Raw genomic sequence first — 26,049 nt, forward strand, 5'->3', positions numbered from 1 at the left:
ACATTTTTCAGTGTGAATATGCCCTGTCCCTCAGGTTTCAAGACGCAAAACTACCAGTAGCATCAACTTATTAACTGAGTATCACAGCTGCTACTTTCCAGTCAGGTGTTCCACAAAATGAGTAACAGTACAGACACAAAGGTCTGATAACACAACTTGGTAATCTCTATATAAAATAAATAAATTGGTTTTATAACATACATATGCGAAAGAGTTGTTCTGTCCCTGAACGTTGTAGAAAGATAAAGTGTCAATTGCAGTTCTATATTTATTTCCCTGGATCTTATTCTTATACCTTATGTGTTTTGTTGCTTTTCCCACTGCACTAGGAACAGCAGCACTGAAGGCAACAGGATGCCTCAGAATTAAAGAGCATCTCTTGCCCTCCCCTGTAGTGTAATACCTGCTTCTGGCATGATCTTGACATGTAGAATGAGTTCACAAAATAACTGGCAGAGGCTGCCTTTAGGTGTCTTAAAATCTTGAAAAAGGAGATGAGCAAACTTCTGTGTGTAAAATATGTTTTTATTACATGATTCATACACTTAGTATTTGCCCTTTTTGACTTGGGTATCTTGATTGTCATCTGCATAATTTTTCAGTTATTGTAAGTTAAAGTTCGTTGAACACTTCTGTTAGTATTGATTATTTTCAGTTCTTTATAACTTCCTCAAAACTTCAGTTTTGGCCAAAAATTCATTTTCTTTTTAAAACTTCATAAAATAACACTGGCAATACGCATGGGGTAGAGATTGGGTGTTTTCTGCTAAGAATTTTTCTGAAGTTGTTTTCTGAAAGGTTTGTTACGTCACCACCCTACAATGCAGTTTGAAATGTGTGAGCAAGGTAGTTAGTAAGCCTGCGTGCATGCCTTCTGTTGTCTTGGTGAAAACTGCACTTCATGCTTGATTCTGTTAATGATTGAAAGAATAACACCTCCAATTTTCATTGTGACTATTCAAATTTGTTTAAGTGCAAAGTTTAATAAAAGTAGGCTTAAAATGTAATTGGCGGTTCTTAGATGTGCATAGCAGAAGGGAGGTAGCCGTGAAGGTTTCACTTAAGTTTCACCTACCTGCCCTGGGCTATAAGTTACTGTAGCCACATGTAAGAATTTTAACTTTACTATGTGGCAGTACATAGAGTGTATTCTAGCTGTATTTCTGTATAGAAAGTGACGGTTTTCACAGAAATACCATGTCATTATTGGACAACTTTGTTGTATGATCCTGAGGTGGTGAGTTCTTCCTCCTATGCTTTTTTGTCTGTGAGGTGAGAGAGAATGATGTCTTAAGTGGTAGTTTCTGCAAATAGTCACAGAATGGTAAGTGAGGAAGACAGTTTGCTGATAATTATAAATACTTGGCACCCAAGCTCACCCAGAAAATGCAGAACAGGAAAACATCTTAGAACTAGGGGAGTGAGTGTAATGTAACACTTTTTGTTAACAGGAAACAGCGTGCCAATGCATTTTGTTGTCATTGGGTACCTCATTCAAAGAATATGTTTTTTCCCAGTTTTTTGGGACACTGATAAAGACCGTGCTGATGCAGATACGACCCAGCTTCCCTTAATTTAGGCAACGCCATTCTTAATGTGTAAAAGTAGTCACAGCAGACAAACTAAATCATAGCAAGCATGGCTAGCCGAAGTTCTCTTCACATATTTACTCTGTTTCTACAAAGCTTCATCTTTCTCCATATCCTTCCACATTTCTTTTTGGATCCAAAAGTCCTTTACACGCTACTAATAAAAAAGCAAAATGGCAATCTGAAAACCAACTGCGTAACTAGCAGACAATTAATTTTGAAGGGATTCATGTTCCACAAGTGAAAACAGCATCTGTTGTATACATCTTACAAAATTTCAAGTCAGTTGACTTGAATTAAACCGGGCATTTAAATAGCGTCAAACATTAACACATACATTTATGAACAGTAACTCTTGTAAGCTGTACTTAAAGGATAAAGGATTCTGTCCCTTAGAATACTTTAGGAGTATTGACTCTGGAAAAAGATTTGATTAATCAGCTAAACATGACCTACCAGGATGACGGTGAGAGTGAAAGGAGTGATACAATCTTTGAACATACAAAAAAACCCAACAACCAAGTTGAAAAACTATGTTAACCCTTTTTAGTTGCTACACTAATGGATTCAGTTATGATGCAGATGGGAAGGACAGTAAAAATCAGAAAAATTGAAAGAATTATTAAAGGATGGGATGGAAGGTAGGAGTTAACCTGAGAGGCTAGGTATTAATTCTGTTACAGATGAAAGTTAAAAGGTAGTTCTGTCACAGTCTATAAATACCTGTATAGCAGACATAATTTTTAGACTGATTTCCTATGAAGACACAGCTTATGGCCACATAAGCTATTAATTGATTCCTTAAACCCTTTTCACTCTGTTAGCCAATTGTAACTTATGTTTGAGGACTTTCGACTGTAACTTATGCTGGGACCTCTGCTAGATAGTGGAGAATCCAGGGAATCATCCATTATCAAGACACAAGACTTTGGAAAGCAGGTTTCAGTGGTTCTGCTGCTCGCAAAACCATTTGCTTTCCATAATAGGTCTTTTAAGTCTATTATGTGAAGGAATAAAATAGCTTATTACTTGGAAAGTTGAAACAACATAGAAATAGAGAAGTAGGAGCAGGTCTTTAACAGTTTACACAATTTGTAAGAGCTATGGTGGCCTCAATACCACTGAAAACTTATAAAAACAAATGTACAGCATCTCTGTGTCCGTCCAGTTCTGCCTGCCCTCCCCCCCACCCCATGTTTTAGTTCAGCTACAGCTATTTGTATTTCCTTCATTTAGTTGATGAAATTACTGAGACAGTGTAATACAGTCTGTAGATTGATGATTCTTCATAACTTTATCATCTGTGTTGCTTTGAGGAACCTTGTGATAAATACAGGAATATTGAGCGATTTGTGACTCATATAAATCGTACTAACTTGGTATTGCATTGTATTCTAAATCCTAAACAGAATGGGGAATGCCTCACCAACCCCCTCACCCACCTCCAGATCAGCAGTGGATGGCTCCAACCCCAGGTCAAATGGAAATTGTTCCTCCTTCTGAAGACAGCAACAGTCAGGACAGTGGGGAATTTGCTCCTGACAACAGGCATATATTTAACCAGAACAATCACAACTTTGGGGGACCTCCCGATAACTTTGCAATGGGGCCAGTGAACCAGTTTGACTATCAGGTGAAACATATTTGTTGCTTTAATATTGTAGACGCGCAGAGTCCCTTCCGTGGATGTGTTCCTCTAATATCATCTAGCGGCGACTTTCATTCTTCAGTTCTACAAACATCTACAGAATATGTTATCTGCTAAGATACATTTTTACTAAATACAGAAGAGACTTTAGAGTTTTCAGTTCTGTTCTGAGGCCAAAGGTTTTTTTTTTTCCTATACTAGTAATGAGAAATGGCTGTTGTCTGCAATATTAAAATGAATCACTGTGTTCCAGTATATAAATTAACATTATGTAGTTTTGTGTTTTTAAAAAAAAAAAAAAAAGACGAGGAGGGAAAAAACCAGTTCAGAAATATATACTTAAATACACTAGATAATGTACCATAGGGAACAGTCCTGTATTTGCAGGGAGATAGACTGGATGATCCATTGATCTTTTCCATATCTATCTACTGTGATTCTTTGAATAAACAACGGTATTTCTAAAAAATCCACATCCAATTTTTTCTTCATTTTGGCATATAAGTTGCAAAGTGTAATAAATCTGTAGGTGGTTTTAGCGCTAATAAATAGCAGGGGGCATTGCACAAATCTTTAAACACAGAGAAGTTTTGGATCTTTCCCTTATTTTCAGTATTTTTCTTTCAAAACTCTTGATATAAATGACAAGCTGTACCTGTTAAAACACCTACCTCCTGTTCATAAACAAACCCAAGGGAAGACGGGCAGAATGTGTTTCTATCTTCTGGCCTACTTTTCTCTATTGTTAAATTGTCTTGTTCAGCAGTATTGTTAGGAAGTGAACCAATATTTTCAAATATGCTAGTTTATTATAATTTCCTTTCCTGTTGTGGGACCAACTCTTAAAATTAATTTAAGTACTACAGAAAATTTGTTTTGCAATGAATAACAGAGGGATGCTTGGCCTGAAATTGTAGTGGAAGAGCGCTTCTACCACTAGTGACTTAAATAGATAGTTAATAGAATATAATAAAAAAATACTTGGTGCTATAACTTTCTTCCTAAACACTCTCCTCTTAAATAGTTTCATTAGGCATTTCTGGGCAGCAAATATTAAACCAAAAAACCCCTCACATATGCCTCAAGACTTGTGACTTTTGGATTGTTTACAGCTTGCTCAGAACACAGGGTCTGTACTAAACTTGCATATTTATGCATTTAATATTTTAATCAGCCATACTAATAACGTCTGTGAATGATTACTGGAAAGTGCACAGTGCAAAATTCTTTTGTAATACAAGCTTGAACTTCTCATTTTTGTCCTTATGTTGTAGTTACAAGGAAAGACTGCTAACATAGCTAGACTTTCAGACCTTAATTTTGCATACTCTTCATTTAACTGCATGCTCTAATGATAAGCTGGCAAGGAACTGCTGGAGATAGATGGTGATTATAGGGCTTGATGTTTAGCGCAATATGAAAGGAGGTTGGTTGAAGCCCTTTCAGCTTCGTTAGTATCCCTGCTTAAATCTAAGTTTACTCATTGAATATTAAGGAAAACTCGTTTCTTGGGGACCACAGAAAAAGAGATTGAGAGATCTCAGTAGCCTAGAAATCGTGGATTCCTACTTGCATGGATTTCTATAGACCGACTTGCGCACATGCTGTATTTAGTGTTACATGTGAAGAAAAATAAACTGCATTACTCTTTCAGCATGGGGCTGCTTTTGGTCCACCTCAAGGTGGATTTCATCCACCTTATTGGCAGCCAGGACCACCAGGGCCGCCAGGTCCACCAGCACCTCCTGCACCTCCTCAAAATCGAAGGGAAAGACCCTCATTCAGAGACCGACAGCGTTCACCTATTGCGATGCCTGTGAAGCAGGAGCCTCCACAGATTGGTACATGTTAACCACTCCTTAATGAAAAAATGTAAAAGCTGTGTTTTGAAAAGAATTGCAAAATTTGAAGACTTTTTTTTTTTATATATGAAGTAAAAAAAGAAGGGAAAGAAAAAGCTACTGTAAATGTTATTTTTTTTTCCCCACAATCAGATGTGTGGCTTGTTTGGATTGGGGTGGCGGGTTTGCTTTGGGGGGGGGGCTTTTTTTTCTTTTTTGGGGGGGGAGGTTTTTTTCATCTTACAGAACTGTAAACCTTGCTTATGTAGATGCTGTGAAGCGTAGAACACTGCCTGCCTGGATTCGTGAGGGCCTGGAAAAGATGGAACGAGAAAAACAGAAAAAATTGGAAAAAGAAAGGATGGAGCAGCAACGTTCACAGATGTCTAAAAAAGAAAAAAAGGAAAGCGAGGAGGCTGAAGAAGGGGATGGCCCACGGTTACCTCAGAAAAGTAAATTTGTAAGTAGAGGTGTTTGCTTTTTGCTCAGGTTTGTATTTCCTGAAAGGTATCAACTTTTTGGTGTCTTCAAAAGAGAGACCGTGTATTCCTGGTTATCTCTTTGTTGCTTTAGTAAAGTTAAGCTGCTGCTTTGTTGATATTTACTTGGTGTTTTGAAGTAGTTAATGTCTGAGAGGTAAAAGTATATTATTTGATCTGTAGTAGCAAAGAAACAATGTTGAAATTGGGCTTTTTTCTTTTCTGTATTTTCAGAACATATACAGTCTTTGAAGGTTTGAATTCTAAATCAGTAGCTGAACAAATTCAGATACCTGTATATGCTAAACTGAGCCTATTTAGGAAGCCTTGTGTTGCCTTCACTTTAGCAGTTATCTCATTTGTTTGCAGTTCTGAGTACCTGTCTGGCAGTGAACTGACAATCGTATATTTACTCATCTTGTGTGGGTAGAGAGGTACCTGCATGTTTAGTAGGAGTGGAGAAGAGAAATAGACTTTTATGATAACTGTAAAACAGATTTCAGTACAAAGTAAATCGAGTTGACTATCATAAATAAAAACTAATGAGATTTACATTGAAGTTTTTCCTGAAATGTATGATGCTGTTCTTGTAGGACAGTGATGAGGAAGATGAAGATGCTGAAAACACAGAAGCTGTAAGCGTTGGGAAAATCAGCAGGAGTCCCTCCCCAGCTCCTCAAGAGGAGCAAAGTGAACCAGAAATGACAGAAGAAGAAAAGGAATATCAAATGGTACTAATAATGTAGTTCTCACTAAGTATTTCTGTCTATTTCCTATGCCTGAAAAATATGAGCAAAGTAAAACACTTTTCTCTGCCTGATACTGTCAACAGAGGTATAGTACATATCATACAGTAAGCAGGGTTATATTTGCATGCCCCTCTATAATGCTGTCTTTCTCATACAGGCAAGGATATAGGTTGTATAACTCATATTTAGCACGATAGTGAAAGACTGGAATGACTGTAATCATTAGATTGATCGTTATTAATTCTATGGTTTGGCTTAACTTGACAAATTCCTGAAAACTTTAAATGATTAAATGCACCCATCTGAAATCTATGCTTCGACCTCAATTCCTGTGAAAGGGAATTTAAGAAATGTATTCTTGCAAAGAAATGCTAGAAAGCGAAGTCCCAGACCAGCAAGAATTCCACTGGGTCTTCAGAAACTTCATACTTTGAAATCATAGTTGTATGCTAATTGTACAACTGAAACCTTGTTATTGACGGTCCTGAATTCTAAAAAGTTTGATGAATGTATTTTTGTAAGGCACATGGCCAGACTGAGCGGCTTGGAGTACTAGCTACCAACACTTCAATTTTTGTAGTAAATATGTAATAATAAAATCCTATTTAAGTAACGTCTGATGATTTTTGCGGGATTGGGGTCAGTGAGGCAGTGTACCAGACAGAAATGTGCTTTTTATTTTTTTAAAAGAATAAATGGGATCAGTCTAAGTACATTTCTGATTTACATACTCATTTGTTGTATCATCTTTGATAATAGGAATCAGTGCCCTGGATAGCTGTGTGTAATACATGTGGATACAGTTCACAGTCAAAATACAAACTGTTACGAAAGTTTTGAAATCAGGTCAAATTTAAACCATTTCAGACTTATGTTTTTAAGCCATGTCTGTTGAAATAAATCATTAAATAAAATGTGCAGGAGAGCACTTTCATAGCCGTTAAAAGAAGTGAAGCTCTATGGATGTAATTTGAATGCAGCATTTATTCAAGAGATTTTAGCTTTTAATTGTATATACAATTTTCTTCAGATGATGCTGACAAAAATGCTGCTGACAGAGATTCTCTTAGATGTCACAAATGAAGAAATTTATTACGTGGCCAAAGAGGTTCACCGTAAAGCAACTAAAGGTGTGCCGGTTCTTTTCTTTTTTCTTTTTTTTTTTTTTTTAAGTTTCTTCTGTGAATATTCTATATTTGCATGTCTCTAGAACATTTAACCTCCATAGTTATCCCCCAAGAACAATTCCAGTATAATGCATCCAACTTGGTAGAGTTCAAATCCAGTAATCATGTACTGTTGTCCTGTGCAGTGTATTGTGAGTTACTTCAGTTATTCCATTTCTTTCATACAATTCATTTATTTAGTTAAAATGGTACCTGTGTGTCAGTGGCTGTTGAGTTGTAGCTGTTTCTTAATGCTGTCATCTTTATCTCAAGTTCTTAGCTGTTCAGAAGTGAAAAGAGACGAGCTTTGAGTCCTCAATTAGTAATTCATTTGCTTTCACTATTAACGTGTATTGTACTTACATAACAGATTTTTTTAACATAACTGAGTTAATCTAGATATGTAACTACTGAAACTTGAAAATTATGTGCAGATGCTGTAACTTGGAAAGTTTTATGAGTATATATTTGTTTTTTTCTGTTCACTATTAATTTGCAGTTAAAGTCTAAATCTTCGTGGTCAGAAAATCTAGAATTGGTTTTAAATGGATGATGCGTTTTTAATGTTTCTTCTCTCCCTCCAAAGAACAGCAATAGTAGTAGATTTAACAATACCATAGACTCATGACTATGAAATCGTGGCTATTTGTGTTAACATGTTGTTCCTGTTGTTGATGTGATACAAAGCTCCTGCAAAACAGCTGGCACAGTCCAGTGCACTGGCTTCCCTCACTGGACTCGGTAAGTACGTTCCTTATTTTTGAGAGGGCTTAAAAGGGGGAGTTTCACTCTTGCCTTGCATTTCTAGAAATTGCATTTTGAAACTAGATTTTAATTGCCCGGGAGTATGGGTCACTTTCCGATAACTTTATCATTATCAGCACCTTTGTTTGTTCCACAGGTGATCCTACTGATTAAGTGGGATGGTTTTTGGAGGAAAGGACTAGTCAGTGTGAGTTAGTGTATGAGAATCTTGCCCTAATTTTGAAAATACGTAAAAACTTTAGATAAATTTACTTTTCAAAGTATGATTGTTTCAGAAGCACACTGCAGTCTTCAGAGAATACTGGTTTATATTTTTCTCCTATTGTGATCCATCCAAACAAGAAGGGAAAGTTGATAAAGAGTAATGTGAAAGTCTATAAATAAAAATATTATAATCTTTGGAATTTATTATTTTATTGAAAAGCTACGTAAGCACAGAGGCTCCCATATCATATATTACCAGAAACAACACAGGAGAAAGAGATTGAAATTCCAGCTTGAGACACAACAGCAAAAGATCTTTCCCAACATGCTTTTTATCATCTAAAACATACTACAGCAGTGTCAATGAACAGTTATGTGTTCGTTATGTGGAATTCCGATGAATTAGATTGAGTGTTATCATCACAAGTATTCACATGTTTTAAAGCTAACTCAATAAATATCATAAGAACCTCAGACTGAAAGAAAGTAAAATATCTCCATGTCAGATGTTTAAATTGACTTTATCTTTCTTATCAGTCCAGTAGTTATAATATCTCTAGGGGAGAAGAAAGTCCATTTCTGTTCCATCTCCGTACCTGTCAAAGTGCAGTGTTTTCTAAATCAATATAGAAAAATTGATATGGCATTCAGAATTTCTGTAGCCTTGGACTACGGAGGCGGCTGAAGTCATTTCAGAGATGTCTTCTGGGAAAGGTCCCAGGCATTTTCTGTCCGGTTGCTGATACAGAGGCAGGCACTGTTACGATCTCCGCAGGGAGCTTTTTTGCCCTTCCATACAATGGAAAAAGTACCGTGATCACAGTGGTTGCTTGCCGAAAATAGACGAGCTGTTCCAGAAGGAGTAGAACCAGACAGTGAGCATCAATGCAGATATGGGGGCCTTGATCACACCAGTCAAACAACATTGGCACTTACCAGAATAAAGTGACTTCTTCAGAGAAGAGGAAGTGAAGGAAGGGCAATGTTACTCTCCTCTTTGCCCCACAGAAATATTAAGAACAAAGCTTAATCTTTCCTCGTGATAGACTGGACTTTATGCACGCAGGTGGACTGGGTGGTTATGGATCAGGAGACAGTGAAGATGAGAGGAGTGACAGAGGCTCTGAATCATCTGATACTGATGATGAGGAATTACGACACAGAATCAGGCAAAAACAGGAAGCATTTTGGAGAAAAGAGAGAGAACAGCAACTACTACTAGAAAAACAGCTAGAAGGTAAATCCTATGATGTCATCTTACTATGCTGCTGTATATGGAGTTTACTACTTAATATATGTAAATTGGTGGGAGAGAAAATGCATTTTAAGCCAAAAAATGTGAAGCCAAATTTAGAAATAATGTTCTTTAATTAAAAGGTTTAACAAAAAAGATGTTTGAGCTACTTGATCAAAATGGGGTTTGCTGCTTTTCTTTCTAATAAGAAAAAAATCCATGTAGTGTTTCCCATAAGCTATTCTACTTCAGTGTTAAAAGAGCAGACGTGGTGCATATATATCTATGTGCTATAGATATTCTACTATATAAATAATAGTATTGCTTTATAAAAACACATTTGTGTGTATAAGGCATTTTTTAAAAATTATTAGTATCTCACTTGTGACTGGGGGATAAATTTCACCTTTCTGCACCAGACTGCAGTTTATATAAACTTGTTTCTTTAAAGTTGTATACTCTAAGTATACGAAGCACATTTCACGTCATCTGAGAAACTTGCTTTTCTGTTACATAATCTTGAGCAGTGCGCCTTTCAGAATGTACAGTGGGAGGCTGCAGTTTCTTTGAACTTGCTGTTCTCAGTTGTAGTTGAGGTTTGTTTCCATATGCTGCATCTTCATAACTGGATTTTTATACCTAATGCTGGTGAAACATTGTTGAACCCAGTCAGTTCACACTTAGCCTCTGAGAAGGTGGTAGGCTTGATTTAAAAAAAAAAAAACAAAACAACAAAAAACCTGTGATTTATTTCTGCTTCTCCATACAAGGTAAGGTTTGTCCTTCTGTACCAGTAATGTAGGTCAAAAGGGTATCACAATCACCTTGCACTGCTGAAGAGCAGTCTAGATCAACAGATGAATACAATTGTAAGAAGTCGTGATCTAAGTTCATAAGCTGGAGGAGAAAGTAAGTGCTATTACGATAGCATAGTTTTTTCTTATTTTAAGATGGATGATTTCCTCCTCCTTATTTTAAAGACCTAGAAATAAGACATATGGATCCCTTAATAAAAGGCTGAACTAGCTAAACTTTTGATTTCCTTAATATTCCTGTCTCCCTCTGAGTGTTTTAAGATTTATGCATAAAAAGATAGCTGTATGGAGAGTGACTGAGGGGTGGCCTCTGACCTCTGTCTTCCTGGTGCAGGAAGCCAGATGTCGGTTTGGGGACATCTCCAGGCGGCTATTTACAGAAATATAGATCTAGAGTAAAGAAGCCGATTCTATACATCCAAAATAGCAAAGAATATTAAATGCAGGGTCTCATTTGTAGCAGCATTTAGGAAAGGCTGAAGATTTCTAATATACAATATAGCATCTTCTAACATACACTGGCTTCTGCCTGTATTACCTAATAACTCAGGGAACAGATGGAACTGTTTTCTGGGTTAGATCTGACTATCAGTTGCCATTTGGATCACTCTGGGTTTCCGGATGCAGTTTTATTCCGTAAGTTTAATTCAGGAACTAATGGCCCACATCAAAAGGCCTTTTTTTTGGCTGAAAGTGTTGTACATCAGTTATTTTTTCTGGGTTTAATTTAAAATGGGAAGGAGAGATAAACTTGGCCAGTGATGCAAAGGATCCTAGGTTGAATAGAAATAAGTAAAACTTTTTTAAAGTTGGAAACCTCTGGAAAATGCTCCAAGGGTCTGAATTTCTTTATTTTGCTATATGAAAATCTTAGCTTGATAGTCATTATGTTACTTTCAAGAAATGTATTTTTAATTCTTCTGTTGTCTTCTTACCGTATTTATAGTATTTGCTGACTACAAAGCTTACATATAATCTCAGCTTTAAGTTGTTGTTTTGCAAGAGCTTCACCATCTGTCTGTATTAAATGCTGTGGTCTTAACTTTTGAGTTGAGTCTTAAGCAAAGAATTTACAAGTCTGCTTTTTACACTATTCCTCCCTTCCTTGGAATTCAGTGGCTACTAAATCTGTTAAAACCAAGGAAAAATGTAAATTGCTTGTACTAGTTAGCATTTAGGACTAATCTAAGTTGTCCTTGGAAAATGCCATAAATGGGGCATTTTCTTTCAGAAAAACAAACATGCGTCACTATAGCAGGAGGTACTCCTGTAAGCCTTTTTTGGGTAATGAGGCCTACAAAATGTACAGGTACAGCCAACGTTCTGAGGTTGAGACACCACCCATGCACTGTGTGGGGAAATACAACTTCTTCAGACCAGCCAGTGATTATGCAAACCCAGATGAACGGGGCTGGAAGACAGGCAGGAAGTGTAGGTACTGCTACAGGAGTGTTGTAGGAAGGAGAAGGGGAGAATCAGGTTTGTCAAAAGGTTGCAGGAGGAAAAAGTACGTGTGTGTAGATGAATTTGGGAGTTCTGGTGCTCCAGGATACTCATTTGAGAACTTTGTCTTAAACCACTGAAACATGAAATAACATCAGACGCTTCTAAAAGTGTCTGGGTTGTACACTTTCTCTGAACCAGGAGGACAACTTTTCTAGAATTACAAAAAAAGAAAATAGAAAGTTGTTTGGTAGGTAGTTGGTATGATAGCAGACAGTGTATTAATTATAAGTATTATGAAAGGTGCTTGGAAATTTGATGGTGCCAAGAGTAACAGCGTGGAAATTATTGACATATTACTCCAGATGAATTGCATTTTTCTTTTGTATACTTTTTTTCCCAGAAGAAAAGCTACAAAATGAAAAAGTTTCAAAAGAGATGAATGAATTTATCAACAAAGAACAAAACAGTAACTCAGCATCACAGGAGGCAAAAGAACTCGAAGCAGATATGGTTCATGAAAAGAAAAGATCTCCAAATGCAATCGCACCTGATACAGAACTCAAAAAAGAGGGTAAAGAGAGGACAGGAAGGAGCGGGTCAAGAAGCTCTAGCAGCGGTAGCACTAGCAGCAATAGCAGAAGCAGTAGCAGTAGCAGCACTGTATCTAGTTCATCCTATAGCACTAGCTCAGGTAGTAGTCGCAGCTCTTCGCGTTCTTCTTCTCCTAAAAGGAAGAAGAGACACAGTCGCAGTAGGACGCCTTCGCATAAAGTTAGGCGCAGTAGAAGCAGGAGTTACTCCCACAGAAATAGGAGAGAGAGGAGTAAGAGCAGGGAGAGGGTAAGGGAAAGGCGAAGATCTAGTAGAAATCGCAGTGCCGAAAGAGGGGAGAGGCGAAGAAATCGGAGTCCTTCGAGAGAGAGAAGCTGGGATAGACGTAGAAGTAGTAGCCATTCAAGAGACAGGCGAGCTAACCGTGCGAGCCGCAGCAGAAGCAGGGATAGACGTAAAACTGAAGACCAGCGTAGAAGCCCTGCTGGAAATAGGCACAAACATAAAAGTGAGGGTAAAGATCAAGAAAGGAAGAAGGAGCAGGGCGGAGGTGTAGATAAAGACCGAAAAAAGAACCGAGAAAGGGAGAGAGATCAGGAAAAAAGAAAAGATAAACCCAAAAAAGAGGAAAAAGAAAGTAAGGCTGGCAATCATGACGACAGTAGGTTAAAGAGAAAAAGAGACAGCGAAAGAACTTTCTCTCGCAGTGATTCAATATGTGTGAAAATAATAAGACAGGATTCCAGACAAGAAAGCAAAAAAATTTCTACCAAAGATAGCAAAAAACAGTCAGGCTCCGAATCTAGTGTGAGGAGTAGTTCTGAATCGCCAGGAAGCAGTAAAGAAAAGAAGGCTAAGAAATCGAAGCATATTCGGTCATGCTCCATGGAGAAATCTCAAAGGTCTGGTAAGAAGGCAAGCCGCAAACACAAGTCTAAGTCACGATCAAGGTAGTATACTTTTTAAGTATTTTGTCTGACTTTTTTTTTTATTTTTTGATATTCGTCTTCATGTGTACGACATATGAACTTTTTTTTAATAAAGTATGGTATTTATTAATTTTTTTGTCTTAGGCAAAAGTAACTTTGGAAAATCTTTTAAAACTATTAATTACTAAGCCTGAAGTGTGTGTGGGTTTGGGGGTCTTTTATTTTTTCCAATTAACTTTTTCCCCCTTTTCCTTTATTTTTCAGATCAACGACTCCTCTTCGTCGTAAACGCTGAGGAATTTATGGCACCAGTGCTATGACGTTTAAAAATTCCATGAGTTATAAAAGGCTTGTCTCATTATAGAGGCACATTGTGGCTATGTAGGTGAAACCAGAATCCTTTTTTTATCTGTAAATAGGTGTATTTTTTCCAAATGCTGCTCAGAATTAAATACCTAATAGGATTTCTTTGTATTACATTTTTTCAAGAACGGTAGTGCTTATTGAGAATATAATACAGGCCATTCTCTTTCAGCTGTAATGTTCTTAAAATTACTATTGAATGTACTGTGATGTCAATAAAGCTCTTTAGTTCATTTTTTTGTTTAAGATTCTTGCACCTGAATTTTGTGTTAAACTGTAGAAAGTACTTTTTTAAAAAAAAAAAAAGGAAAAGGCAGCTTTTTTTGGTATAACAAATTTTTGAAGTACTTGAAAAAGATTTTAACATAAAACACTCGTCAAAATATGTAATCCATGGACATGATGAGATTAATCTATTGGGGGGGTGTGGAAGAACAAAGAAAAGACATCTTATTTTTTCTTTAGATATGTGTAATAGATTTTTAATAACCTTTTTATTTGGACAAGCAAGTAATATATGCTGTGTGTGTAAAATATGGGTCACTGTAATACAAGCTATACTTAATCAGATTGAACCCCGTTAGGAATATGTGCAACTAACTGATCTTGTGTGACAGTGTTAAGCTCTGGAACTATATTCCTCACCCAGTTTTCAGAGAAAACTTTCTGGATGTTCAGGGATATTACAGGAACAAGACTCAGTGTTTTAGATGTTTTTATGGAATATATTTATAAATGGCACTCAGTACACATTAGAAAACTGACAATAGGTTAACTTTACATTTTGGCACATGCATTAAATGTGTAGTAAACATTAAAGCTGGTTATTTTTGTTAGTGTAGTGAGAATTGTGATTCCTTAAAGCTAATACATTGATTAGACAGCAATGTAACTAAATTTTTGTTTTTAATATCACCGTAAGTGAAAGAGGTCACTGATTACCTCCTTTTTCAGGAAATGAACTATTGCTGTTAGTAACAAGAGTGTGAAATAATACTGGTTTAAAAAAAAAAAACAAAACCAAACCAACAGTACCCAACCCTAGGCCAGTGACTGTTACAGAAGAACATTAATTCAGGAAAAGACTGGAGATCTGCCTAGAAGGTCTGGTACGATACCAATTGTGAAAAAGATAAAAGGCTTAACATCAAAGCAAGATCTCTTTGATGGCTGTATCTTCTAAGAAAAAAAAAAATACTAGTACAGGCAACTTGCGAAGCATGTCTTCATGAACAGATTAATCTGTTTAACTAAAATTAGAATTCAGCTATGCAGCATTTTTGCCAGTGTAATTTTTTTCATAAATTAGATGCAGAAGTAAACTGCTTCAGTGCAAAGAGTCACATTTTAACTATACATTTATTAAGCAAGCTAATGGCTGGTGAATACATGCATGTTTATCAAAACACTGTTACAGATCAATAATTAGTTAATCAGTTATAAATAACATACCCCCTGATTAAGTCCTTACATAGAATAAGCAGTCATACTTATTAGCAAAATAAGGCATAATTTGCAACACACTAATTTTACTTGCATTGGTATGGATATAAATAATGATGTATTGATCCAATCTAGTACACTATTGGCTCTTGGTAAAAGTGATGATTTTTTGAAAAGTAGGTAGCATAACAGTTCACATGTCTTAGAAGGATGTCTTTTGAGAGAGAGAGAGAAACTAGAATTAATTTTAAGAAAAGCTATTGAGGAATACAGTTTCCATGGTGCATTGAATTTGATTTTCAGTTCAGATTTCATATTCTCTGTCTAATAATAAAAAAAGATTGTGTATGAAAAGCTTTATATACTCTGCCAACAACTGGAATTCTGTCACTTCCTGTAAATATGAAAATTATTTTTTGACACAAATGCACTTATATGGGTAGTGACTGTATGCCAATAAAAAGAGCATACGATATCTGTATTGAACTGTTTCAGAAATCTTACTAAACAGCATACTCAGCACACCAGTAATTAAAAATACATTGGTACGATGACGCCTTCACATATGTTAGATTTCTTCACATTTTAGTAACTCCCTTATGAATATTTTTCAACGGTAAAGGCTAAAATAACACCCAGTCTTTAATTCCATACATCTGAAGTGATCTTAAATTAAAACGTGCAAATATATACCAAAATGGGAATGTATCATTTTGGCAAAGTCTAAATTGGGTTGTTGCTCTATTCTTTTACATTTTAAAATAAACACTGCGAAAATATTTCAGTGCACTGCAGGAGAGCAAGATATCAAATTTGAATGTTGTGCAGCAACATGACATTTGGAGGCAGTTTTCTTGAAAAATTTTTTTAATAAATAAGGGATGGTGTGGAATCAAGTGAAAAATGGTTTCCATGCGAATTGTTTTGAAGATGAATACAACAAAACCAGTGTGAATATGTACCCCAAGGTACCTGTTATGCCATCTAAGAACAGGAACTGGCTATGGCCATGGATAGGCCAAAAAAGAGTAGTTAGGTAAAATATTCTGACTTTAAAGATTGAGCAGCTACACACTTTTTGAAATATGGCATAATAACTGGTTTGGGAAAAAAAAAAAACTTGTTATTTGTATCTTCGAGGCCCTTGTGGGAGAGGTTGGAGTCTAGGCTGCTGCTTTTGACTGTTATCTTAAAGTCTGTGTTTAATAATAGAAAAATGGAATAGCTACCTGTGGTTTAAAACCAGCTTACCCTGTTAAGTAAAATACTTGCCAGCGTGCACGTATTTAATTGCTTGTTACTAAATTTTTTAAAATCACAACTATGAAAGCAATGGCAGCGTCAGGATTGGCTTGCTCTCTCCGGATTTTGCATTTGCTTTGCGAAATAAATGAAAAGTAATAAATCAATTTACGTAAGCAATATGCAGAAGCACACTTTGAAGGAAGGCTTAATTTTGTGTCTTTAGGAGACCGTGTGTCTTAGCACGGAGGATTTCTTTGAGTTCTGTGTTTTCAGTAGCTCTGAGGTGTTACTAATGACTCGTACGTCCGCTGCGCCGTGAGCTTTGCTGGATGGAAAGTAGGTGAGCAGAGAAGCGGTGCACATACACATTAAACAGGCTTGCCATGTATTTAATCGCTGCTAGGAGAAGCTTCTTTGCAACCTTTCCGTAGTCCTTATTTAGCTTTTTAAAAAAAATAAATAATCCAAACTTTAACTACTAGATGAATTATACTGTATTTACAGGAGACCTGTGAATGGGCAGATTTCGAGCAGTGAGGGTTGTAGCACCGAGCAAGGGCAGTTAATAAAACAGACTGGCGTTAGACGGAGGGAGCAGCGAGTCAAACCACCACTGGTTACGCTGCTCCGAGCCTGCTGCTGCCTGCAGGGTGCTCCTGCCAGGGCACCCGGCCGCTGCCATTATCCGCCCGGAAAAAGCCCGGGAGCGCTGCCAGCTGCTGCCTTGGTGGCTTGCCCCTCCGCACCGCTCCCTTCCAGCCAGCTTGGGTTTTCATGGGACGTTCTCATGGGACCTGCAGCTCAATAAAGCGTCAGAAATCGATTCTTTTTTAAAACTGGCTTAATTCTTTACCGTTTAAGCGCGTTAAACTAGCTCACCATGGGGATCTGAAAATCCCAAAGGCTGCCAAGAGCAAAGAGGTGGGGAGGAAGAGCTCCCTGTCTCTGTCAGCTCTGAACTGCCAGAGCTGCTCCTCGCAGCGGCGTATGGACTCCAGCCCCGCCGCCGAACCTCAGCTTGGGGCCCGGGGCAGCAGCGCCTGGCGCGGGAGCGGGGAAGGCAGCCTCGTCCCGCCTGGGCCACAGCCCGGACTTCGCCTGCAGACCGTGGCATGGCAGCAAGCCGGCTTGGATGCTTCCCAAGAGGAAGCGCGCGGGACTTTGTCTCAAGCCCGGACATCTTGGGGGGCCCCCCAAGAGCTCTGCTTCGTGCCACAGATGTGCCGTGCAGGCTGTTGGGTACCGCTTTCCTCCCCTCTCCCAGCAGTCTTGTAATTTGGGCCCTCCCCGGCGTATTCCTTGGTAATAAGAGATGGAAAGCTGATAGCTAATCGCTGCGCCATCTGAACGAGCCCCTGCTAAAGGAGTGTTTTCTTGTTCCAAGATACGCGCGGGTCAAGTCCACGTGCAGGAGTAAGGGGGCATAAATTTAAATAAAATCACGGCGTTAAAACGTTCAGCAGAGCTTCCAGGTGGAGCCACGGCGCCACGGGCCGCGACGCAGCCGTGGGACAACGCGGGGTGGCATCGGGACGGCCAGGCCTCGCGGGCACGAAGGGCGCCGGGCCTGCTCTGTCGGCAGCGTTACGACGAAAGGTGCAGCGCTGTACTGTTGTGAAGGGAAAGGTAAATAATGCGGGTTCTCTTGCTGCTTGCACCGCATCCTCTTCAGATGGAAACTTTTAAAAAACAAGCTGAAGTGCTTGTCATGGCCTGTCCAGCGTTTTGCTTTGCCGCCATTTTATAAAATAAACATTCGTAAGCTTTTATAAAATAAGCACTCATAACATTTTAATGATAAATATGATGACTATCTATAAATACATTTGGTAAAATCCTCCGAACGGCGGCGTTGCCCGGGGCGCAGAGGCCTCGCCGCGAAGCCTCGCACGGCCCGGGCCGGCAGCAGCCGCTGCCCCGGCCGGCGCTGGGAGACGAGACCCGGCCCGGCGGTCAGCGCCGGGCACCGCCGGCCTGCGAGGCCGCTGGCGGGGGCTGCGGGCCGGGCCGGGCCCCAGCGCCGGGCGGAACCAACCTTCCCGGCGCCCGCCCCGAGGCGCAGCCGGCACCGTGCGGCCGCCGCACGCCCGGCGCTGGCAGCAGAGCGGGGCGGGGCGAGCGCGGCGGCCGGGACGATGTGGGGCGGCGGCGGCGGCGGGGCGGCCGGTGCTTTCACCCGCGCCCTCGGGCGCCGGCGGGCGGCGGCCGCGCTGCTGGGGGCTGCGGGCGGTGAGCAGGCGGAGGGCGCGGGCGGGAGGGCCCCGGCGCGGCGCCGCTGCCCGCGGGCGGTGGGGCTCGGCCGGCCCGCGTCGCTCCCCGCGGCTGGGGTGGCCTCACGGGCTGTCGCTCCCGCAGCCCCCCCGGCAAACCTCCCACCGGCCCCGGCATGGCGGTGGTTTCTGGCAGGCACTGGCGGCCTCCTCCCCGGCCCCGCCGGCCGGCCTGGGCTCGGCCTCCCGGCCGCGGCCTGCGCCGCTCCGCCCTCGGCAGCCTCGGCGGGAGCGGCCTGGCCGCCGGCGGTCTGCTGGGCTACGGCGCGGCCGCTCCTTGAGCCGGCCTGGCGCCGGGCGAGCCTGATGGCGAGCAGGCCTCACCCCGCCCGGCCGGCCTGGCGCGGCAGGCCGCGGTGGGCTCTCCGCACCTCCGACAGTGCCCTCCCCAGGGAGACGCCGTCCCCCTGCCACCTCCCTTGGCCCCCGTGCAGCCCTTCAGCCCGGCTGTATTCCCAGAGGCGTCTGCAGGCCTTTCCATCGCTCGCTGCGGCCTGAAGTCACCTTCGGGGGGCTGCCGCGCTGGGGGCACTGAGGTGTTGCTGTGGTTTGGGGGTCGGTGGCGGCCGGGCAGCAGCTGCATCGTGAGCCAGCGTGGGCTGTGCCCGGCCGAGCCGTACGTTGGCAAAGCAGGCCAAGAGAGCAGTTTTTAAGAGGGTGCCCTTGGCCCGCCTCAGCGCCGTCCGGGAGGTTTTCTTACTCAACCTTTCCTTACCAATTCGTATGATACACAGTGAGTCTGCAGGCATATTTCTTACTCCGATACGTAATGAAACAGGAATCGGAGGCCTGTGGTGATAACTTTCTAAGTGTACGTGCGTACGTACAACCTGTGGTCAGAGTAAGCGTTTTGGTGGGATTCTCACTAACTGAAACATTTCATCTGCGTGAAAAGTTCCTTTTCATTCGGGCTCTGAAAAATGGCATCGTACATATTTTGAGAAGTACTGGGATGGTCAGCCAGCCTCTTTATTTAATCCCCTTTATTTAATAGCCTCTTCTATTTAATCCCTGTGCACTCCCTGAGTACAATAGTGAGCAAATGCATGAAGATTTGCACGGTTAGTATTGTTGTTCTAGAGCAGCATTGTTAGACTGGGTTTTTTTGCCTGTGAGCTGTCATAAAGCTGACGTTTTCTATTCGGTTGCCTTTCTTTTATTTATGCAGGTGACCGTGCTCATCTGTCTTTTCAGACAGGCCTGAGAGGTACCCTTCAGAACTGCAACTGGAAAATACAGCTGAAATCCAGTAGTACTCTGCCTGTCTCTCTGACTGAAATAAAAAGCGGCATGTAAGTACTGCGTCTAAAATAATGCTATGTGACAAGGACTCTCACTTTCTGTAACAATTTCATTTTACTTTGTGACAGTGTCACATGAAGTAATTTTTAAATCCCACAAACGTTTAAATGTTTGATGGGGCCTATTTTTGGTTTACTAATTAATAACTTAAAAATTACAGGTGTGCAGCCATCTGTTTTGGAAGATGTATTATACATACAGCGCACAAAATCTGTTTGTTTTTAATCAAGTATAACTAGAATCTGTAAAGGAACACGAGTTTTATCTTTTTTTTTTTTTCATGTTCTGATGCAAAAATTTTTTTCCCCCATATTTCAGCTGACATGAAATATCGGTATGAGTTTCATGACATTCAGCTTTCATTATTTAGGCTCACCATGAAGAGACTTTTCAGCACTTCACACTCATCAGTGGATTCAAAGGAAATGAAAAAATTCCAGCTCCTTGCACATAAGTGGTGGGATGAAGAAGGAGAATATTCAGCCCTTCATTCTATGAATGAAATTAGAGTGCCATTTATTAGGTATGATTTTGAAGACAGATTTTTTTTTTTTATATATACATATGTGCTATTTCTGCATAACCATAGAAAACACTGTAAAAGAAAAACAATTATCAGTACTTAAGATAACTGCATATTGTATCTGCTAAACCACTAAATGTGTGCTTGCCCTTAATCACATCCCTCTTCTTTTAGAGATACTCTGTTGAACATGAGTAGTAATTATCACATGGGAAGCCCACTTTCTGGAGTAAAGATTCTTGATGTTGGCTGTGGTGGTGGACTGCTAAGTGAGGTAAGAAACAGTGTGCTCCGGTTTCTCTTGTTAAAAAGCATACAAACTTTTTGAAATGTTTTATTGTTACGCTGTTTAATTTCTAATCCTCTGAGGAGGAGCTTTTCTCTTCTATGAGATCGTAATTACCAAATGTTTTGGAGTGCAGTGCGTTCTACAAACCTCAGAATATTTGTTTTGTGTAGTGGTGGTTTACAGAAAAGGAGGGAGTTGGTAATGAGAAATACTAAAATCCTGGGGTTCATCAGAAAAATAAGATTTCACACACTGTAAAGAAAGGAGAGGGGAACAATGGTGTAAAAGTCTTCTAGCTTTCTTCTGGGCTGTCACAGCATGACAATTCCCCCCCCCCCCCGCCCCCTTTTTTTTTTTTTTTTTTTTTTTTAATTTGGAGCCTAGGCAAGAGTACTTGTAATCATGACAATCCTCATTACCAAAGAAGTACTTTTCAATTATAAACCTGTTCTTAAATGTTCGTTTCTTTGAATAGCTTATCTTCAGTTTTTTATATTGGGGTGGGGATTCTCACCTTTGCTTGGATGTCATGGGAAAAGCATGGAATAATGTCTTGACACCTGAGACATACCTCCTCGCTGCTAGGAGAGATTCTGCTCATACAGCTGATGTTACAGCTGCTTCCCGAGGAGTCTACACAAACCTGGGACTGAGAAGCGACTGTTTGTGATGGAACTTTTGGCCACGCAGGCTCTGAACAGTGCTATATCGTATCCGTAGACTAGGGATGGCTTGCAAACTTAGGATTATGGATCTGGCTGATTTAGTCTGGGAACTTCATCAGCACTGAGGTGTTGGAAAAGGACTTGAATCTCTCCCTGTGGTTTGTTTTTTTTTTTTTTTTTTCCTTCTTTTGTTCTGAGCAAAGTACTGTAGTCTTGCAAGAGCCTGCTCTCCAACAAGGCTGGCAAAACTGCTGTGCTGCCTCACCTTCTCAGGCTGGCAAAACGGTGAATTTCAGGTTGGAATAACATACCTGTGGTCATGTTCTGCAGCCTGTTTCAGTTTCAAAAGAGGTGATGGCTGAGGTGTTAACCCATGAGTAAGAAGACACTGGAGAAACTTGATTGACAGCCAAGACTAATGCTATCCTAGCAGACATCAGTGTTTAGTTCTCAGCAGTGAGAAGGTCCCAGAGATAATCAAGTATTAAGTAACCATTAAACAGATATGAGGATTTACCATTACAGGTGGATGTTGAAGAAAGTAATGACAGTGATTAAATACAGCATTGTTTTCCCCCCTTTAAGTGCTGTGTTGATTCCCCCCCTTTGTTTTTCCTCTATCAGAGGGTAACAGTGGAGGAAATCTTTATTTGGTGTAACAAAATGGATTTAGAACAATTTATTCTAAAAGACAATTTAAGTGTGTATATTCCAGTATATAATTTTCTTTGCTTTAATAAACATTTCAAATAAAACTGCTGGATCAGAGCTCATCATTTACTGTTGTTTGTCTTGTTCTCCAATAGATGTTTTCTGCATCATGTATGTACATTGCAAAGTTGCAGACACCTTGTAAGTAAAATGTTTTCATGCAGAGAATAAATTATACTCTGTATTATTAGCCTCTGGGTAGACTGGGAGCTTTGGTTACTGGAATTGATCCTCTGGAGGACAACATTAGAACAGCAGATCAACACAAGTCATTCGATCCTGTCCTGGCCAAGAGAATACACTACAAGTCCAGTTCACTGGAGGAGATTGTGGAAGAGTGTATGGAAACCTTTGATGTAATCGTAGCCTCTGAAGTAGTGGAGCATGTGGCTGACCTTGAAATGTTTATCAAGTGTTGCTCTCAAGTGTTAAAGGTAAGAGAGTTTTTGCTTTCATTATTGGGTATATTTATTCTCTGTTATTATTATTATGTGAAAACACCTACATCTGCATTGATTTCTCCACCTTGAAGTCCGAACCATGCTCCAGAGGTGCCCTCCATTCTCCTCCGTGGTGCAAGTACCTCTTCCCAACTTCAGCAACTAAAGTTAGAGGAGTTTTATTTCCCCAGTGCTGCCTTAGAAAAGCATTAGTGGCATTACCTAGTATTCCAGTGTTGCTTTGCATCAAGACATTAAGAAATGTGGTTGCATTTCTCTCACCTAGGTGAGAGAAAATGTGGCAGTGCTGCTGTTGATGGATGGCTATGGCTCAGACTGCATTGAAACTGACTGTAATGGTGTTTCTGACTCACAAGATTCTATTCCAGCTCTAGCATCACATCAGCTGTGCTCCTGGATTGCTTTTAAAGGGTCATATGTTTTAAAGGGTCATAAATTTATGCTTGGAGATAATCAGGTGTTGTTTTATTCCTCTTGATATTATTTCATTTGTAAAGAAGGATGGTAGGCCCAGTACACAAGCAGCAGCTTTCCTTTAATCTTTTGATTTATCTTCCTGGTCATCAGAAGAAATATAGATTATTTGAATGGAACGCTTCACTAATTTTCAGCCTGCTGGAGACACAGAAATTGTCCTTTAATTCTATCAATCAGTCTCTTAAGTACTTAGAATTCATTTCCGACTTTGTTTTTTGACCCTGTAATCATTAAAATAAGCATGACATTCAGCAGTCACAAAAATTAGGCAGTATTGCACATTTTGCTTTGGTTTTAATTAAAAACAAAAAAAAGTGTTTCTTTTTACAACAGGTATTGTATGTACCTGAATACCTTTTATTTATCCATTTCCTGGGCAATGTTATGTTATAAGTGACTTTGTTAGATGTTTTTGGGGCAAGGAAATGGTTATCAGACCATCCAAGACTTTGGCTATGTTTACTGGTTTGATTATGTTATGGTGAGCATGTAGACTTGTAGACAGACAAATTATGTGTTCTAATGCAATTAAATTTACAATTTTTTTAAAAAAAACTAAATGCTCTTCTAATTGAACATTTTAACCTTTTAGCGTGAAGGTTCTTTATTCATTACTACAATCAATAAAACGCAGTTGTCCTATGTCCTGGGAATTGTAGTTGCAGAAAAAATAATGGGCATTGTACCGGAAGGAACACATGAGTGGGAGAAGTTTGTTCCCCCTGAAGAGCTGGAGTGCCTCCTGGAATCAAGTAAGTTCCAGGACAGATGATGGAAATGCAGAGAGATACTCAAATGCTCCCTGTTGAAGTGGCAAGGGGGTAAAATAGGTGGGGTACGTGCAGCCCACAATACACAGCCTTTCCTGTGTGAATTAGCAGTCACACATTATGAGAATCATTTCTGGTTTAAAGACACTACTGCTTACTGGATTTTGCATAAAGTAAGTAAACTTTACTAAGAATGCAGAGATTACTCAGACAAAATCACCGTTACAGGTGCCCCACTGATAGCCTAAGCAAAAATGCCAAGGTCTTCCATCCTGTTCTGGTGGCAGAATGTATGTTCTCCAGTGGTTCATATCCTCTACATCAGGTTTGAGAAAATAACTGTATTGGCACTCCAGAGCTGCACTGCTGCCACTGCATTGTTTGTCATCTTCCCCTTGGGAGGAGGCATTTTTATTTTTGGTTGCTGCTCCATGTTCTTTATTCATGTTATGTTACTAAAATATTTCTTCAGAAGTGTGAAGATGAACCGACCACAAATTCATCAGTCAGTATCATACTGATTTGAAGAAATAATTAAATTGCCCTGGTTTGATTGCTTTTAACATAGACAAAGTGCTGAGCTGGGGAGCGTTCTGCCCATTGCCCTCCTTCCCTGCAGATGTTTTAAAACCCTCACCAAATATTTCACTTTGCTTTAGTTCACTCTAAAGAAGCTGAAGTATGAGTTGAGCTCTTCTCTTGGCAAGGTCTTCTCCTGGCACTTTGCAGTAAGGCACATGACTAGTAAGGGTTCACATGCTGGTGGTTCTTTCCATTCTCCCTTCAAAAGGAGAAGTAAGCGCAGTGGAGTGATTTGTTTTGATAGGGTGTTTGTTTTCTGCCTTCCCTCATGTATCCTGCTGGGACACGGCAGAGCCGTGCAGCAAACTGAGAGCTGCTCAGCAGGGAGTGCTAAATCACTCTTCACTTGCACTGAGTCCTTGATGGCATTCTTCTGCCTCCTCCTTATATTTTCCATTCCTAAGGGAATCTGCAGAATCCTTCCAAAGATATGCTTAGATTTTCAGTTTGAAGTGTGTGATGTCAATCTGAAGAATGTCTCCACCTACAGAAAACGTTACCGGTCCCGCAGGTGTGGTGGTGCGAAGTTAGGGTTTCTAGCATACCGCTTCGCAGTGGCTCGCCATATAGCGTGCTAATGGTACGTGGCCTGGCACAGAGCTGTTGCTGCTCCCGCCAGGCAGGACCCGCTGTCACCAGCGAGTCCTGTGGCCACTGCTTGTGGTGGTGTCTGACAAAGGCCAGCTTGTGAAGCACTGCTCCTCAGCTCGGAGGAAGAAGCGTGTTTCAGACTTGCTGTTCTAAAGGCTTTGATGTTGCAGTGACTTACGGTATTTAAGAACATCAGTTGCTTTAATGCCTTTGTTCTTTTTTAGATGGCTTTTCAGTCAAGACCGTGAACGGGATGTTGTATAATCCCCTCTCGGGGTCGTGGAGCTGGATGGAAAGCACGAGCATTAACTATGCAATGCACGCTGTGAAATCTGGGGCTCGGGGGCAGTCGAGCCCAGCAGATGCCCCGTCGGAGACGGAGAGTGAACAGCCCTCAGCCGCAGCTGGCACTGCCGTGTGACTGTCGGAGATGTGTGATGATGGACTGCCACCAGGAACAGAAAAGATGGTTTTACCCAGATGGACATAATAAAACCTTTTGTAACAACAAGCTTGCTGTTTGCATTAATAGTGCTTACGCTATTTTTGGCCAAATATTTTAGGGCAGTCTCAGGAAAAAAATACAAGTGCCCGTTATCTCAGGAGTCATTTAAGATTGAAATGAGCAAAGCTTTTAAAGAGTAAGTATTTTTATAAGAAAGTAGTTTCAAACTGTTGGACAGAGAAATGCAAATTATTCTGTCAGTAGCTTGGAGGAAGCTCTTTTATGTGATGGCTTTTTCAGTCCTACCAGGAAAACTCAGATCTCCATAGAATAATAGCTTAAATGTACAATGAGTTTAAAAACAGAATAATGTATGATAAATAAAATGCCTTAGATATTTAAGTTACTCAACTGAGTCAGTTAAACATACGAAACACTTAAAACCCACAAACACTCGTTTCTGTATTATGCCTTCTCCCTGAGAGGAGGAAAAAA

General features: G+C 40.2%; 2 protein-coding genes across 4 annotated transcripts in view; both read left to right on the top strand.

Moving 5' to 3' along the window:
• PNISR (PNN interacting serine and arginine rich protein) overlaps positions 1-15,704 on the top strand; it is a 30,123-nt gene extending 14,419 nt beyond the window's left edge. For 2 of the 3 annotated variants that reach the window (XM_075708377.1, XM_009481029.2), the window contains 9 exons: positions 2,999-3,222; positions 4,892-5,078; positions 5,348-5,538; positions 6,151-6,288; positions 7,337-7,436; positions 8,160-8,213; positions 9,508-9,678; positions 12,337-13,438; positions 13,682-15,704. In XM_075708377.1, coding sequence (XP_075564492.1) covers positions 2,999-3,222; positions 4,892-5,078; positions 5,348-5,538; positions 6,151-6,288; positions 7,337-7,436; positions 8,160-8,213; positions 9,508-9,678; positions 12,337-13,438; positions 13,682-13,712 — 2,198 coding nt within the window. In that variant the 3' untranslated portion in view covers positions 13,713-15,704. The remainder of the gene's footprint in view (positions 1-2,998; positions 3,223-4,891; positions 5,079-5,347; positions 5,539-6,150; positions 6,289-7,336; positions 7,437-8,159; positions 8,214-9,507; positions 9,679-12,336; positions 13,439-13,681) is intronic. The other variant, XM_075708378.1, reaches the window with a different exon arrangement.
• Positions 15,705-16,104: 400 nt separating this feature from the next.
• Positions 16,105-25,586, top strand: COQ3 (coenzyme Q3, methyltransferase). The gene is given in 11 exon segments (XM_075707726.1): positions 16,105-16,191; positions 17,330-17,621; positions 17,929-18,064; positions 18,336-18,480; positions 18,482-18,697; positions 19,933-20,030; positions 20,411-20,563; positions 20,738-20,837; positions 22,420-22,662; positions 23,759-23,918; positions 25,334-25,586. Coding segments are annotated over 11 exon segments (1,827 nt in total). The 3' UTR covers positions 25,531-25,586.
• The last annotated feature ends 463 nt before the right edge of the window (positions 25,587-26,049 follow it).

Source organism: Pelecanus crispus, chromosome 3 (assembly GCF_030463565.1).
Source record: "Pelecanus crispus isolate bPelCri1 chromosome 3, bPelCri1.pri, whole genome shotgun sequence".
Classification (NCBI taxonomy): Eukaryota; Metazoa; Chordata; class Aves; order Pelecaniformes; family Pelecanidae; genus Pelecanus; species Pelecanus crispus.